The sequence below is a fragment of the Helicoverpa zea genome, chromosome 31 (genome assembly GCF_022581195.2).
Source record: "Helicoverpa zea isolate HzStark_Cry1AcR chromosome 31, ilHelZeax1.1, whole genome shotgun sequence".
NCBI classification, from domain to species: Eukaryota; Metazoa; Arthropoda; class Insecta; order Lepidoptera; family Noctuidae; genus Helicoverpa; species Helicoverpa zea.
Genome location: NC_061482.1, coordinates 1,002,911 through 1,020,645, shown reverse-complemented (window position 1 = coordinate 1,020,645; position 17,735 = coordinate 1,002,911). Strand labels below are relative to the sequence as shown.

General features: G+C 41.5%; 1 protein-coding gene across 2 annotated transcripts in view; it reads left to right on the top strand.

Moving 5' to 3' along the window:
* LOC124645178 overlaps positions 1–17,735 on the top strand; it is a 48,592-nt gene that overhangs the window by 25,976 nt on the left and 4,881 nt on the right. For both annotated transcript variants that reach the window (XM_047184943.1, XM_047184944.1), the window contains 2 exons: positions 3,973–5,978; positions 6,062–17,699. In XM_047184943.1, coding sequence (XP_047040899.1) covers positions 3,992–5,978; positions 6,062–17,699 — 13,625 coding nt within the window. In that variant the 5' untranslated portion in view covers positions 3,973–3,991. The remainder of the gene's footprint in view (positions 1–3,972; positions 5,979–6,061; positions 17,700–17,735) is intronic.

The following is a 17,735-nucleotide window of genomic DNA, read 5'->3' as shown; positions in this document are numbered from 1 at the left end:
TCTATTATTTGGTTGAGCGTAAACAGATGGTCGGTTGTGGAGAAGGAAGGGCGAAACCCAGCCTGTTCGACTGGCTGATGCTGGTCTAGCTGGCCTCTGATGCGGTTATGTACAATTTTAATAAAGAGTTTATACAGATGGGAAATTAGGCTTATGGGTCGATAGTTATTGATTTCGAACTTGTCACCTTTTTTATGGAGAAGAATTATATTGGAGTGGGCAAATTGCTTTGGTATCTGACCAGAATACAAAATAGAGTTAAAAAGATTAGTGATATGGGGTATTAATGTGATTTTGAATAGTTTAAGTATCTCAGTACTGATGCCATCTTCTCCAGGGCTCTTGTTGTATTTTAAGCTTTTTAAAGCTTAATCAATTTCACCACTAGTGATGGGAGGGATAGCATCAGTGTAGAGGTAATCAATAGGTTCAGAGGGTCGCGATGAATCTGAGTATAAGGTTTTGTAAAAGTCTGTACATATGTGGGTTATTGTATCTCTACTATGCTGTTTAACACCATTTCTGTCGCGCAGACACGTCAACCATGTTTTGTGTCCCGAAATTCCATTTTTTGCCGATCTTAATGATCCACCTCTCTCTAGAGCAGTTTTAATTAATTTTGTGTTGTAGTTTCTTAAGTCTTTCCTGATATGTCTTTTTACTTTCTTATCTAGTTTCTTGTAATCTTTGGTTTGCCAAACAGCGTTGGTTCTTTTATTAATCAGCGATATTGTGTTATTAGTCAGTTGTTGGTTTTTGGTCTATTTGTTTTTATTTTGTTCGTTGCCGTTTTTATGCATTCTTGGATGTTGTCATATTGTGTTTGAGGGTTATTTGTATTATTGTCCAATATACTGAAACTATTTTTGAGTTCTAACTCGAAGTTTTCCCAGTTGCCAAGTAGAATTTGTTTGCTTAAAGGTTTTATTTGTTTGCGGAACAGTTGTTGTCTGTGAATTTTAAAATCAAATACTAATCTAGCTCGAACAGGTCGGTGGTCAGAAGAAAATTGTATTTGGTTTATAATCCCAACATCTTTTACTGCATGCTTACAGGAAGATAATATAAAGTCAATCTCGTTTTTTGTTCTACCGTCTGGAGATATCCATGTCCATCGACGCTGTGGCTTTTTTGTAAAGTAGGTGTTGCTGATGCTCAACATTTGGCCGAAGGCGAACGGAAGAAGACGAATACCCCTCTCATTGCGAATTCCTAAGCCATGTGGGCCGATGATTTTGTCGTCATCTTGACCTTGTCGAACACCAATCTTGGCATTGAAATCGCCTAGGACAATATTAAATGTGCCTCTGTTGTCGTCACAAGCCTTGTTTAACAGGTCGTAGTAATCCTCAACGTCGTCATCGCTGTAGGTAGATGTTGGTGCATATGTCTGGACTAGTGTTAAGGTTTTGGTGTTGTTTAATCTGAACTTGAGAACAGCGATCCTCTCTGAATAGCCTCTGAATTCTATAATATTATTTTTCCACTTTTTGGCAACCAGAAAACCTACTCCATGCAGACCGCTGCCAGTGCCAATGTGAAAAAATATGATATCGTCTCTCTCTTCCGTTACTTCTCCTTCCCTTCTCACTTCAGAAAGACCTACAATGTCCCAACGGATGTTTTTAAGAGAGTGTTCCAACTCTATTAAGCGCTCGTCTTTTAGCAATGTCCGGACATTCTAGGTTAAAACGTCAAGCTTATCGGTATCCAGTAGAACGTTAGCCGCGGTTGTTTGACGGGGTATCGATCTCGCCCGGAGATTGTATACGCCCCGGGTCCCAGCGCCGGGCTGGCTTCCGTCAGAGGCAGCTCGACCACTGGGGCCGCCGGGCACTACGCCGGGCCGAACTGTGGGTGTGCAACTCATGGGGGTTTGGACCATTTTATGAATTTGGACAATTATATGAATAAATAATAATCGATACATTACAAGTACATAAAAGCTAAAAATATTAGCGGTTATCGATTTATTGATTTTTTAGTCTTACGGGTATCAGTGGTTTGAATTAAATATTTAGTTGCAAGTGGTCTTATGTTAAAATATGCATATTTTTTGAGAATTGGTCTTTTACGCCATTGGTATTTATTAGCAGTTGTTGCAATTCGTGATAAGCGGTAATATTAAAAAATATTTTTATAAAAATAAAGTAGTAATCTCCAAAAACTTTTTTAGCCTTTGTACCTGATTAAGAACAGCTTAGTTTGTGAAATCTTGAGATTAGTGCTTTGGATTATATTTGATGCCGCTTTGTATTACCAAGGATTAATTATAGGGAATAATTAATACTGATTCTGCGTTATTAGTTCCACGTAATAATTAATAGTTACAATAGATGGATCAATAGATTAATTGTACCGTCAATATTAGTTGTGTTTAAGGTAGGATCTATTACCTATGCATTTACATTAGTGCTCAAATTGTCACAAAGATAATTGGTATCTAAGCGACAGCCGTGATTACACATTATAATTATGTTGGTATACCATAGGCACACTTCGCCGATAAATCACGCGACACTTGTCAGAGGCAACAAATATGTTGCTGAGTGTCACAGCTTTACGGTGCCTAGTCTACCAAGAACATTTACTTTTAAATAAATGTTATATGACATTAGAAACTTAATTATTTTTTGATAGGGAGGTAAATCAGCAAGTTTTCAAAATAAATGGAAGGCTAAAATTTCACGTGTGAAAGTCCAGCTTCGGGTGTCATTTGAACATCTTTGGCAGTCGTTACTGGTAATCAGAAGCCAGTATGTCGGACAACCAGTCTTACCTTGGGTATTGGGTTGCCCGCGTGGGTTGAGGAGGTCAGATAAGCAGTCGCTCCTTGTAAAACACTGGTACTCAGCTGCATCCGGTTAGACTGGAAGCCGACCGCAACATCGTTAGGAAACGGCTAGGCAGATAATGATGTTGTAGACCCAGTTTGAACATGAGGAACTAATCTGAAATACAGACTGTAATTTTTTCACTAAAGTTTTTCGACATGATTTATCAATGCGGTTTGTACCGAAATGAGAGCTTAAATCATACCTACATTTCACCACATTCTCATATGTTGTAAAAATAAGTTTTAAAGACTCATCCTTGACAGTTTTCTGTGTATGGCCTACTGTTTGGAACTTCCACACAGTTTGACTAGTTGTAAAGCGTCTCACACAAAACGAAGATATTTATTTCGATAAGCGGCACTAACCAAGATGGTGTCAGTCTGGACATTGGAGAAGACTTTCATCATCATGGCACTATTGGCGTGATCCGTGTAACGTAGTTAGAAACTCTTTCATTTGTAAGGTTTTATTCGTTAGATATTTTTGATACTGACCGGGCAATCATTTCAAATGTATTCGATTTGTTCCATAGAATAAGTTTTTTATATTGAAGTGTGTCACTTCACCTCTTGAGCCCAAGCAATAAACGTCGTGATATCGAATCAGTTTTTCATTTTGAGCAAGATAATTGGTCCTGGTATAACAATATACAAGGGTTTTTGCACAGTTGAAGGTGTTAACGAGTCTACGGGTCCACTTCCATAGTTTGAAGGGTAGATTACAAGAAATCCCGAATGTTATTCGGGTTCCTATGGCAGACAATTGAAAGAAATTCAAACACGGAATTTTTACCTAATATTTTTTTTTCTGAGAGATCGCTGCCGCATTAGATAAACAGTTCTAACTTTAAAATGGCTGAGACTTTGATGGAACGTGCCTTAAAGCCACCACTGGAAAACCAGCTTTTAATATAAAAAGCCGCAATTGGATGTGGCTTTTTATATTGTATCGGTTCTAGGGCGACCAATAATAAACAAAAAAGTAATAAACTATGTTATGTTATTGGTCTATGATTATAATTATGTAGGTATCTCGTTTTGTGTGAGAAGTTAGACGCTAGTTGCTGTAGACAAAGACATTATTTAAAAGGCGGATGAAATATTTTATTCAATTGTTTTATTTTGTTTCTTTTTAGTTCTCAAGTCGCTGACATAATGAATTCAAGCGAGGATGAGCCTTTAGTAAATGCTAGACTTCGCCCGCGTCGTTCAACCAACAGCCCGCAGGCTAAATCTACTCGGAAGGTGGAAGGCAGACCCTCGCAGGACAAAGTAAAACGGACTAGTACACCGTCCAAACCTCTGGCCAATAAACCTGAAGATCTCGTTACCAAGTCTGATTCTACTCCTGCCCCGCAATTTCTGTGCCCCTACTGCGATAGGAAATTTGCTTCAAAGCAAACTGGGTCCAAGCATGTGCGCCGAGTGCATATGTCAAGTTCCAAACAAGATGCCTTCTTCGGTTGCATGCATTGCACCCACGTTGAGGCGGAACCCAACGACATCATTCGGCACATGGTGGACAGCCATCCAAATCAATATTTCGCCTGCCTCGACTGCCAAACCAGATTCCTGTCGACTTCTGAACTAGCAGAGCATAAGCTGAACGTTTGCGAAAGACAGAAACCTTATCGTAGTAAACTACGCCAAAAGAGTGCGTCTTTGGCGAAAAAATCGCAAAGAAATGCTAACATCGACAGAAAAGACGACTTCCGAACTGAAAATGAGTACGTTGAAAATCACGGATTTAATGGAATTGTTATCTCGTGTGAACTTAAACCATCTCAGGTGCACGACGGCGCAGATATTGAGGACAATATTACAACGAATTTAATTTTGCCGCCCAGCAAAACTTTAGGTAATAGTACAGTAATAGAAAAGAATGCAGTTATCGTTTTAGACGACATACAATGGAACAAGCGAATTCCTTCTAATTTCTCATTTCACAATACAGACGCCGATCAAATTCTTTCTCGATTGGGTGTCGTGCACCGATCGCCTAGAACTGGTGAGTCGACTAGAAAGGAGTGGTTTAAAACTATCGACGATTCGACCCAGAAATTTGAAAAGTGTTTCGAAACCAGCTTCTATTCTAAAGTGGCCAGCAATGTTGCTGAAAATTTAGCCAAATGCCTAGATGGCTCGTTCAATTTCAATCCAGATTTGGAGAACACTATTAAGACCAGGAAGGCCAAAAATAGCGTCGTCATCAATACTGCAGAAGGCTTTCCAATACTCCTGGCGGGCGAACAATATTCCCGTAATATGTTCGACAGTTACATGCCCAGAACAATTGCTCCTAAACATAAGTGGAAATGGGATAGCCTTGAAGACCGAACTCTGATGAATGCAGATCAGATAAAACGAGACTCACATACAAATAACTGCATTATAACGTTAGTCTCAAGTTTGGATATATGGACCCAGTTGTGTATGCGAAGAAAATATGAATGTAAATTTAATATTTCACACGTTGAAAAGAAGACTGAAAAACAAAATATTATTGACAAAGAACTGAAAGACATACTCGAGAGCAGAGAGATACCGACAACATCGACGCAATTAATCAAATACTCAAACAAACCAGCTCCGGCTAGAGATGGACTAGAGTTTCCTAGTTACTTGGGCCTGGCGCCCACAGCTCCTACATACGACTTGCCACCTGCCGTGCTGAGCGGCGAGTGGGTGCGGCCCAGGTGCTACGTGTGCTGCGCGTGCGGGGCGCAGACTCGCGACTCGAGAGCCCTGTCCTTGCATATCTCCAACCAACATCCCAATGCTCAAGTGCAACATTACGAGATAGTGGGAGAGCCCCTGCTAAACGCTGACATTCTGAAGCATTTATACGTGCCCCCGAGCCAGGTCAGCAACAGAACCCGCCCACCCAGGGGATTCAGGGATTGCACAAAATGCAAGAAATCCATTACTCTGAAAGAATTGCATCAACACATGCTGGATTGCGCCGGAGATACACCAGCGGTGCGCAGGAAGTGTAGATACCGCCCCTTCGGAGTGCGCCGTCGACGTCCACGTCTGCCTGACAACGTCATCCGAAGAAAAATTCGCAAGGATTTACGCAACCGGCACAAGCAAAAGAATCTGATGAGACCAAGACAGAAAATAAGGAGTGAAGTCGGTGATGGTAAGTAATTCTATACCTTTAATAAATAGAAAGTATCCTCGTCAATTCTGTTATCACTAACATTTTTTTTTATTTTGTTTTAGCTGAAACCATTCGCAAAATGATTGCAGACTTACCTGCAAAACGGCATCGCGTTATGATTAATCCGTTGAATCCTTCATTACGACCTCGTCGAAAACTTGATAAACAAAGAAGCAAGCTACTCATCAAACACCGCTCAACTGATGACCCAAAAAGCCGAAAGTTGAGATCTATTAAAGAAATCAATAATGCAACGAATATGCCTCCTAAAAAAGAGGAAGATAGCAAAATATTTACCAATAAAGATGATGATGACAACAAACCTCTTAAGCCTCTAACGAGGAGACCAGTGAGGGAAGATAAGAATAACCGTCATTCAGAGACTATCAAACGAAAGACTGTGCTGAGCAGAGCCAAAAGAAAAATCCAGATGAAAAATTCTAGCATGGGAAAATCACTAGACCCTGATAACGCTAGCACAAACAGCACATCGCCCAACGATGCGTTTCCAAATAATGAGCCTCAAAAAATAAACGTAAATAATAGCTCATTTAGCGCCAGGCAGCATTCTGGCCGGGGTGGCAACTACCAAAAAGGTAATAATAACCAACGTGAGAACTATAACCGAGGCAACAGTAGCCGCGATAACAACCGTGGAAACGGTAGTCGAGGTGGCGGTAATCAAGGAGGCGCCAACCAAGGTAACCACAGCCGAGGTAACAGCCAAGATGGCAGAGACACCAATAATAGAAACAATAACAATAGCAAAAATGATCCATCATCCACGGACGAAAATAATCCGCGAAAAAATGGAAAGACAGATAACAAAACAAATAAGTCCGTTCAATCACTTGAAGGACAACAAGATACCAAGGACACAACGCAACATCAGCCTACAAGGCAAGTTGAACTCATTGAAAATGAAGCAGCAGACTCAAGATTAGATAAACCACCTTTACCTTGTAATCAAAAAGTTCCTATAGACCCTCAAAAAAGTAAATCTAGTAAAACGCGCAAGGGCAAGGGCTTAAACGATTGCATAGCTATGTTAAAGCACAAACTGGACCCTGTTCCAAATAACAATGATCTGACTGAAAACGAAGCAGCCGATACAGCGGCCGAATCAGATATTGGTCCCGTAGCAGATCAGGGTGATCAACTCGAAAGTGCTCCTGCAGATAACGAATCTGATATTCCTGAAGCGGCTCCAAAAGATGCGCAACCAGCCACTGCGGGGGATGCTCAGCCAGCCGCTCCCAAAAATGTTCAACTAGTTCCTCCTAAAGAGGCTCAAGCAGTCCCTCCCAAAGAGGCGCAACCAATCCCTCCCAAAGAGGCTCAACCAGCTGCTAATGCGACTGATCACGAAAGTTCTCTTTCCCAAGAAAATGAAGGTTCTAATAATAAGGCATCGGCTCAACCTGCTATTCAGCCCACTGGTAGTATGGAAGCTCGCCCAGCTTTGGGCGTAACACATTCAATTGCAAATCTGGCTGCTAACCCAGCGCCTGTCCCTTACCCAGTGCTGCATCATGCTGAACAGGCCGCAATGAATTTGGCTACGAATCCAGTGGCACATGTTGCTGCGCACTTGACCTCGCACGCAGTGGTTCATCATGTGTCGAATCCTGTGGCACACCTCGCGGCGAACCTGGTCGCACAACCGATGGTCCACCCGGCTGCTCACTCCGCAGTTTTGTCAGCCGTACAACTGGCAGCTCATTCGGGAGTTCATTTAACACCTCATCAAGCCAAACAAATATCTGCTCAGTATATGAATGAAAATGCAATCGATACAAATCGATATTTCTTGCCAGGAGCCACTTTCGATCGCAAAATAGATCCAAACCCGGCAGAAGTTTTCTCCCGCTCAGTGATACCACGTGAAATGGAGTATCATTACAAAAACAATATAACTCAACAGATGGCTCTCGAGCAAGTTGCTCTCGGCCTAACTATGAATAAAGAACAAGTCATGACGCCATCAAAGGAAGGTAGTTCCAATTATAGCAGAAAACAAAAACAGGCTTCACCTAACAACAACGAACCTAAGAAGACGCCTGCTAAAAGAAAATCAACACGTCTGAAGGCATCAAATGCTCAACGTAATGTTAAAATGTTTGGATTACCACCACAAATTGAAATCATTCCACAAACATCTACAGGAATACCAATACAAAATCCCTCGCACTTGGTGGTTCCATTCCATGATCAATACGCCAATTTAAGAATAAGCCCGGAAATTGAGAAGCAAAAGAAACGAAAACAAGCAGCTTCCGTTCAAAACGAAACAATGAAGCAATCTGAATTTTACAAAGACTCGAAATCGCCCAGAAGAGCGGAATATCACCATACTTATGATATGTCAGGAGGGCGCCTCATTGAAAACAAATCATACCAACCTGCAGCTGCAAGTATCGAGCAGAGTTCGTTGATCGAGCAACGGGCATTTTCTGAACATCGGTCCGCTGTAGAGCAGAGAGCCGCTGCGGAACAACAGAGACTCATTGCTCAACATAGAACACGTTCAGATCAGGCGTTGATGACAGAAATGAGAGCAAACTCTGAACAGAGGGCTGAACAGAGATCATACCAAGAACAAAGGTCACTATCTGAATACAGACCTCACCCTGACCATATAACGCTGCCAGAACCACTGACACTTGCGGAACAAATATCATTATTTGAACAAAGACCCTTCCGAGATCCGAGAGCTTACCCTGACCCGACGTACTCTGAGCGAAGAAACTATCCTGATCAAAGGTCTTACTCTGAACATAGAGCGCTTCACGAACAAAGGCCGTTTTCAGAATTACGATCACATGTAGAGCATAGTCTGTATACTGAACAGCGACCACATCCTGAGTCAAGGTCTTACAATGATCAAATGGCCTACCCCGACTTGAGAGCGCATCCTGACCCGCGACACGTGGAGGCTTTGTCGCTATCCGAACAGATGGCCTACGCAGAACAGAGAGCTTATTCGGAACAAAGGCTATACTCTGGTCAGAGAGCATACGCTGAGCAACGCTCATATCCCGATCAGGCCAAATATCCCGAACAGATAATATGCTCGGAGGTAAGAACATACCCAGAACAGAGGCCATACCCTCAACAGCTTTACCCGGAACAGAGGCAAGTGCCGGAACAATTGTCTTATGCTGAAGGACCCACTCAAGAACAGATAGCATATGCAGAACACAGACTAGTTGCCGGACAAATGGCAGAGCAACCATTATCAAATGAACAAATGTTGCCTCCCGAGCATAGGCCGTTAACTAAGAGGAGATCTTCAAAAGAAAAGAAATCAGCTTCTGAACGAAGGTCTTCAAATGAGCATTGGCCACCTTATGAAATGAGACCATTAAGTGAGAATTTATCCATGCAGGATAAAAAGTTATTGATTGAGCAGCACGCCGCAAGTGACTTAAGATTGTTGAATGAGCAATTGGCTGATCAAACCACATCTATTGAAAGACGTCTTTCTTCTGACCGGCGGCTGTCCAGTGAGCACCGATTATCTACCGAAAGCCGGCACTCTAGCGAACACCGGCTATCTACCGAAAGCCGGCACTCCAATGAACATCGGATGTCTAGTGAACGGCAGCTCGTCAGTGATCTTCGAATGACTGCAGAGCGTCGGCTCTCTGGTGAACCCCACCACCAACCTGAACAACACCTGTCTTGTGAACGCCGCCTCTCAAGCGAGCACACGCTCTCTGCTGAACACCCGCTATCCAGCGAACACCGTCTGTCTAGTGAGCGCCCACTCTCTACTGAACACCGACTGTCTATTGAACGAAGGCCTTCGTTTGATCGGGGACAAACAAATGAATATAAATCAGCATATGAACATAGACCATTAACTGAAAGACGGCTTTCATATGAACGACGACCTTCATATGAACCTGTCCAACCAAGTGATCGAGCACCATCAAATGAACCAAGGCTCTCAAATGAACACAAACTTTCAAATGAAAGCAGACATACTGATGATCCGAGACTTTCAAACGAACAATATCCTATTAATGAACAGATAGTTCCAAATGAAATGGCGCGTTTCAATGAACGCGGTATCGTTAACAGCAACATTAATCAGGAAAATGAAACAAGTGACCTGAGTCGTAATCAAGAACAGTGGTCAAGAAGCCAGCAGTTGATTGATCAGAGAGCAGATAACGAACACAAACAATTCATTATGCGATCTATTGATGAAGAAACATTATTAAATGCAAATAGAGTGTCAGAACATAGGTCGCCTACTGAGCAAAAGCCAATAATTGATCAAGAGCTAAGAGCCCAGAATATATCCGGGAATGAGAACGAGTCATTAATAGATCAGGAAACTTATAGTGAAAGAAATTCAGAGACTGATGCTTACGTGAACGTTGGTAATCATTCAACAAGCATGTATCGCGAAAGTACTTCGACGCCTACTAACTCCGCCCACTCAGATCGTGATCTAACTAAGACACCAAGTGAACCTTATGTTGAGAGTAATTATCGTAATGTTTCATCAGATATACCACCGGCCCATGCCAGCACTAACGTCGGGTCCATGATGGAGACAGGTCCTCTGGATTTGTCTGGGAGGACAGTACCAGTGCAGCGTCCCTCACCGGTACCCGTACCTCAGCCAGAAACTTCCGTAACTAGCAGCAGCTATGGCACGTATTGCACTTTAGATTTATCTAATAAAAATACGGATAGACAAACATTGGTCACTGAAACTGATATGAGAAATGTCGTTGTAGACTTACGTGTCAAAGCGCCTGCCCAGTCGGATATCCAAATACCTGATGAAAGAATTGACATAAATTCAAAATCTATTGTGAAAAAAATTGCAAACGCTACCGACTTGACAGTTAAACGATGTGCAGATGCAGACTCGCCGAAAGATTTGTCGGTGCGGAGATCATTGAGGTCAGATTCTGTGGATAAATATGAAGAAAATATAAGTTATGAGGAGAATGAAGCTACCGACTTGTCTAACAGAGTCGTACCCGAAAATGAAACCGACGATTTTTCAAAAATAATTAGTCCCCGTTCAGATTTACCAACTGATTTATCAAGTCAAAACGATGAAAATTCTGAATTACTTGACGAGCCCGAAGTTAAAGCTATTTGCGTTTCAATAGACTTGACAGCAGATGACGAAAACATTGTTGATAATCTGAATACTGAGGATGTTAAAACCAGTATAGTACCACAAAATAAACAATTTCAATCGAATGATATAAAAAAGATTGAAGCAAGTAGTGATTCATCTAGCGGCGGCTTAGTGAACGATTATTCGAACATACATCAGTTTAATAGAAATGCACCAAATGTAAATAATGGTCCAGACACAAACACTGTACTGGATATTGCGTCACAGGCAAGGAGCTCGCACCTCTATTCTGTGGTAACAACACAGTCTGAAATGAATGTTACAAGAAACGTACTTAGTGACCCATCCTACAGTATACAAAATTCTACAAACATGCTACCGACCACGTTAGGCTCTGCTGTAAGTGATGCAATCAGGAGCCTTCCCGTGTATACCTTACCAAACCCTGTAATGGCTTCAACTATGCATAAACATGAAAGTACGGTGCCTGTTTACACATTGGCAAACGCATGCATATCTGTAACTAAGATAGAGTCGTCTAACTCAGCAACACTAACGAATACTCTTCTCAGTATTGCGGGTACGACAATCGCAAACACTACTTCAGTTTACACACTGGCTGGTACTACTATAGGAGCACCTTTGAATTATGGAGCACCACAAAATAATAGCTCCGCGGTAGGATTGCTCACGGGCAATACCCACATAAACGCAGCTGGTTCAAGAGATCAAAATAGTAAAAACGATACAGATGCACTAAGTCAGGACGCTGCTATTTCAGCTAACAATGAAACCTTGGATCCCGAAATAGCAAGAAAGATAGCAATGTTACCAAAGGAACTTGTAGAAATTTTAGGAACCATGCCCGCTGATCACAGAAACCAACTACTTAATGTCCTACCGCAGTACGTGTCCACTTCAACGGCGACATCAACGAACCAAGGCGAAAGTAATGTAGCGATGTACGCAAATGCCATGTCTAACCAATTCCACCAAGCATCGACTTCGAGTCATATGGTTGCTGCAGAACATGACAGCTTATTAAACATGCAAGGGTTCATGCCAAATTACCAATTACAATCAAATAATCAGCAATGTACAACTCAGTTCTTGAGTTCGTTTAATATTGATAAAAATCTACCCATGTCATATCTTCAACAACTACAAGTGCCGCCTCCTCCGCCGCCGACGCAGCAGGCGCAACAACTGCTGCAGCAGCAATCACAGGCGTTGCTGCAGCCGCAACCACAGCCAATGCTGCAGCCGCAATCACAGGCATTGCTGCAACCGCAACTACAGGCATCGCTGCAACCGCAACTACAGGCATCGCTGCAACCACAACCACAGCCATCACTGCAGTCGCAAACTCAGCAATTGCTGCAGTCGCAAACTCAGCAACTGCTGCAGTCTCAACCGCAGCAACTGTTGCAGTCGCAGTCACAGGCACTGCTGCATTCGCAACCGCAGCAACTGCTGCAGCCGCAAACACAGTCATTACTGCAGTCGCAACCGCAGCCATCACTGCAGCCGCAATCACAGGCATTGCTGCAGGCGCAATCACAGGCGTTGCTGCAGGCGCAATCACAGGCATTGCTGCAGCCGCAAACACAGTCATTGCTACAGTCTCAAACACAGTCATTGCTGCAGTCGCAACAGCAGCAACTTCTGCACTCGCAACAACAGCAACTGCTGCAGTCGCAATCACAGCATCTGCTTCAGTCGCAGTCACAGCCACTGCTGCAGTCGCCGCCACTGCTGCAGTCGCAACAGCAGCCACAACTGCAGTCGCCGCAACTGCAGTCGCCGCCATTGCTGCAGTCGCAACAGCAGCCACAACTGCAGTCGCCACCACTGCTGCAGACGCAATCACAACTGCATCCCCAATTACTTCAGCAGCCTCAGCTGCATCCCCAACTTCAACACCAGCAACATTTACAACCACATCCATGTCTCCAGCCACAGGGACAGTTACAGCCCCAACAGATACAACAGATGTCGCAGTATTCCATGCGGCCTCCCCCTCCACCGCCCCCTCCTCCACCACCCCCACCCTCTAAAAATACCTTTATTCCACCATTGCCGCCAAATCCACCACCGCCATTGTATCCGTCACTCTTACCAGTGATAAAAGTAGACAATAGCACGGACGAAGATGTCAAACCCCCGGTGATGCCCGTGGAAGTAAAAGAAGATATAGATGCGGAAAATAGAGAAAGTGAAACTAAATATCAACCAGGCACATCGACAGAGCCACAAAATGACAATGAAAGCCAAAATTCGAATGAAGATAGAGTCATTGATTTGACGGAAGATGAAAATTCACCTAGAAGTGATGACTCTTCCAACGTTGCGGAAGACCTAACTAAGCCCGTAATTCCTTCGCAACAAATAAATAACTACGTCGCTTTAGTGATAACACCCAAGCAGAAAACTCTTAATGATAAAACAGCCAGCCTAAGAGCAGTACGTATTAAAGCGCCGTCTGAACGTAAAAAATCTTTATCTGAGAACTCAAATCAAAACCAGTCAAATAGTGAATCAGAAGTTACAATAATAAGAAAACCTGCCGTTGGAGAAGCTATTCGACCAACCCCAAAAGTTGCAGAAGAACGAAAAGTAGTAAAGTGCCTAGAATCTCTCGTTGAACGACCATCTTTAACAAATACCTTAACGGAGTCAAGGCCAGTACCTATTATTGATCAAGGTCAGGGTTCAGAAGAGGAAGATAACAAAATTTTGCAGTGGAAAATATCATCAGCTATCCAGCAAGCTGAAATAACCAGCACTCAACAGAACAATAAAAATAAAGCACTACCGTTTAAACCTGTAACTACAGTTCCACCCACAGGATTAAAATTGAGCACCGAAAAAACAGTTAACGACGAATCATCACCACCTTTACCTACCGAACCCGTAGTAATCAAAACAGACAAAGACTCAAATCTCGACAAAACAATTCAGAAGCCAAGCAATGTAACATCGTCAATATCAAGACAAGCTAACCAAGTTGAAAGGTCACAACATACTGAAACTGTAAATACTAAATTAATGGAAGAAACTCGCCGGTTAAAAACCGCAGTTGACAATAAAATCTTGAACATCAGCAATTTAGTCAGAAATAATATAGTTGTAGAAAATATAACTTTAGAACAAATGCCGATACCTAAAATGCGACATGAACCAGTAATAGTTAAACAGGATATTGCACCCGATGATGAAGAGTCTGATGACGACGTCTCGCTTGCAATTATAGTGAAAAACCGTGATCAAAACAAAAATAGTACGCAAACCGCTACAGTACCGGAAACCAGACCAGTTAATAATAACACACTGGATAATAAAATAAAGGAACAAAAAGTATTGAAAGAATCCACAAACAATTTAAGCAAAGAAGGAACTAATGAATCAAGTGCTAATGTTAATAAGCATGAAATTATCTGTCACGACCGTAACAGGACAAACATACTAGGAAAAGATAAATCGACTGCACACATCGAGGAGTGTTCGACAGAAAATGCTCATAAACAGTCTAAGAAAAGTGGTACACATTCTAATTGTGTAATAAATATTGATAAACTTCAAAAGACAATTAGTAATGTGACGAAAGAAAATGATACTGTGGCAGCTGAGAAAATTATTACAGAAAAGACTGCAACCTCGGCCGAGTTGCAGACGAAAGAACCTCAAGCTGTAAACGTGATGACGTGCCAGCAAACTACTTTGTTGAAAACTAGTGACAAAGGCGAAAATAGATCTACTACTAAGTCGTCAGAAACTGATGACCGGCGCGACAATATCACGATGAACAGCCAAAAAGACAAACATAAGAAGAAAACTAGTTTTAGTGCATCATCGATCCAAGTATCCTCTGAACCGGGCAATCAGAAACTCGATGACGTCAAATGTTTGGATAAGACAAAAGTATTAATAGACAATCAAACTGAAAACACAAATATAGACATTAAAACAAGTGGCACTATGGACGGGTCAAATAATTTCAAATCAAATGTAGATGACAGTGTTCAACAAGTAGACCACATTGAAAAGAACAAAAAAGCAAGTGACAGTCTTGCGAGTGATTTGCAACTCTGTACTGAAGTTGACGAAAACAGCTTGACGCCACTGCGGCGCAGTCGGCGAGGAAAATCCATGTTCTTGGACAGCGTTTTGTCTGAGACTGATAAAGTTGAAGTGCTTGAAGTTTCTTTGGAACATAAGGCGCCACTGACTAAAAAACAACTTATATTTTCTAAATTGTTGCTAGATGAAGAAATTCAGAGCGGACCACAAGCTCACTCTACACCTGAAAAAAGCTTAGTCACTGTCAACCGTGCTGAAACGCATGAAAACCTTACACTTACTAGGATTACTCCACCTATAAGCGATGTAGCTGCAGAAGAAACTCAGGAACATGATCTGGGTAAATCTAAACGAACGAAAAGAAAGAAATCGACTCAATTAAAACGTAAAGGCAAAAAAAGGAAATCGTTTGAACTACATAAAAAACAGGATCTCTCTCAGAAAATAAAGAAAAAGTCGAGAGTTAGAGTACAGTCTGAGAGTTTTCTTAGTATTGATCTAGGACAACAAAAGTCTAGTACAGAAAATAAAGAACAAAATCTTCACACTCATAAAACAATAGAAACCAGTCACAGTGATAAAAAGGATTTGGAGGCGACTTTTGATAAATTAAAATCTGTATCTGACATCCCTTCTCCAAATGAAAAATTAATTACTTCAGGAGAAAAAAGAAAAATTGACGATTCGGCCATTAATGATAGTCAAACTCCAAAAACAAAGAGGCTTAAATTCTTAGAAAATAATGAAGAAAACTTGGACGATTACACTTTGAAATCTAAATGTAAGGATAAACTACCTACAACATTAGAAAAGCGCCCCACTTGCTACATGCCGGCAGCGAGACGAACACGGTCCAAGTCTGTCATAGTTAAATCTACGTCAACTGAATTTTATGACCCTTATGATATTGATTTGGACGACATGATAGAAAAACCCGAATCGTTCAGGAGCAAGCTTAATGTTACAGATAAAAGTTTACATAGTTTTAAAATACAAAACCAAAATAAATGTAAAAGTAAAACAGAACCCAGCAAAACCCACAGTCTAGTCAAGAAGCCATCAAAACTTTCTGATTACTCTGCTCATCTTGAGGAGAAACCCGCTGTTTGTAGCAAGGCCAACGTTACTGATTCAGATGATTCCTCTAAGAGTGACGTTCCTTTAAAGAAATATATAGAACAGAAAGAAAGAAAAAGTCTAAATTCTGGTAAAACTGCATCCAGTAAGCGTTTCAATAATAAACAAAATATAAAAGGAAACAAAGATTATAAGAAAACTCGACGAACTCTTACTCACCTGAATGATGTTAATAAATCCAGTACTCCTAATGATGCCGAAGAACTAAGATCTGAAAAGTTTATGGAAAGCTTTGGTTTCTTCTCACAAAGAAAGCCTCGTAAATCTAATTTATTAGCGTCTAAAAAGATATCTGAAACATTCCATATAATTGCCAATGAGAGTGATGACGCTTACTTTGGTTCTAAAAAACGGACGACCAAGCGATCGCTACAAAATGAAAATAAGAGAATTGGTGGGGATGCCAGAACAAGACGACTTATTACAACAAAAAGAAATATCAAGAGAATTACGAAGACCAAAAAGAAGGTGTTCTTGCCCCCCATACCAAGCTTTTGTCGGCTATGTAAAAAAGAATTTGGGAGGCCCGATAACTTTTTACGACATCAAATGACAGTATTACATGTATCAAGATTGTCCGAGTTAGAATTAAAAATGAGGACGATTCCCATAATTGAGAAACCCAATTACCTTATAGAGTACAAGCAACAGCTAGATCGAATTAAAATGCTTACGAAAAAGTTAGCCAACCGCAAAAAGAATTCCAAATATGCCAAAATAAAAATTCCTTCTTTAAATAAAATTTTAGCTAAAGTAAACAAAAAAGTGAGGGAACAACAACTTGCTCAACGACCGCAAGTGCTGAGTCGGGATGAAGCGCTTTTCTTGGACTGCTGTCAGCTGCTGAAGGCCAACAAGAGTGAAGTTAATCCTAGCGATAAGGCAGAGTTTGCTAGTGCGGCCAATCACTTCCCGTGTTCCGAGTCAACAGTCAAAGAATTTGATTTACTGGAAAAACCTATCAAAGGCGATGGCGATGTAGATTCTATAACAGCTAAAAATATTCTTGAAAGTGAAGAAGTTAAAAATTTGGAAAAGGATTTAATCTCGGGTCTCAAAGAGGCTGCTAATGCTAGCTCACTAAAACCAAAAGTTGTACGCAGTGTTAGCGACGTTGGGCTGGATCAGACTGATGACGATCATATAGTTTATCCAAATGCAAAACCTGAGGAACCAAATCCTGAGCAAATTGAGCCTTACCCACCATCAAATCCCACGAAAGCGAAAAAACAAGAACCTAAAGCGAAAATGTATCCTGACATCATAGATCCTATAGACATGTTTGAAGACAAATTCGACAAAATTAAACGAAAATGTAGATCCCAGGCGGCGGCGGCAAAACAAACACAACCTCCTATTGAGAACCGGCCCAGGTAAGTGTATATGACATACAGGAAACTGTTTAACTA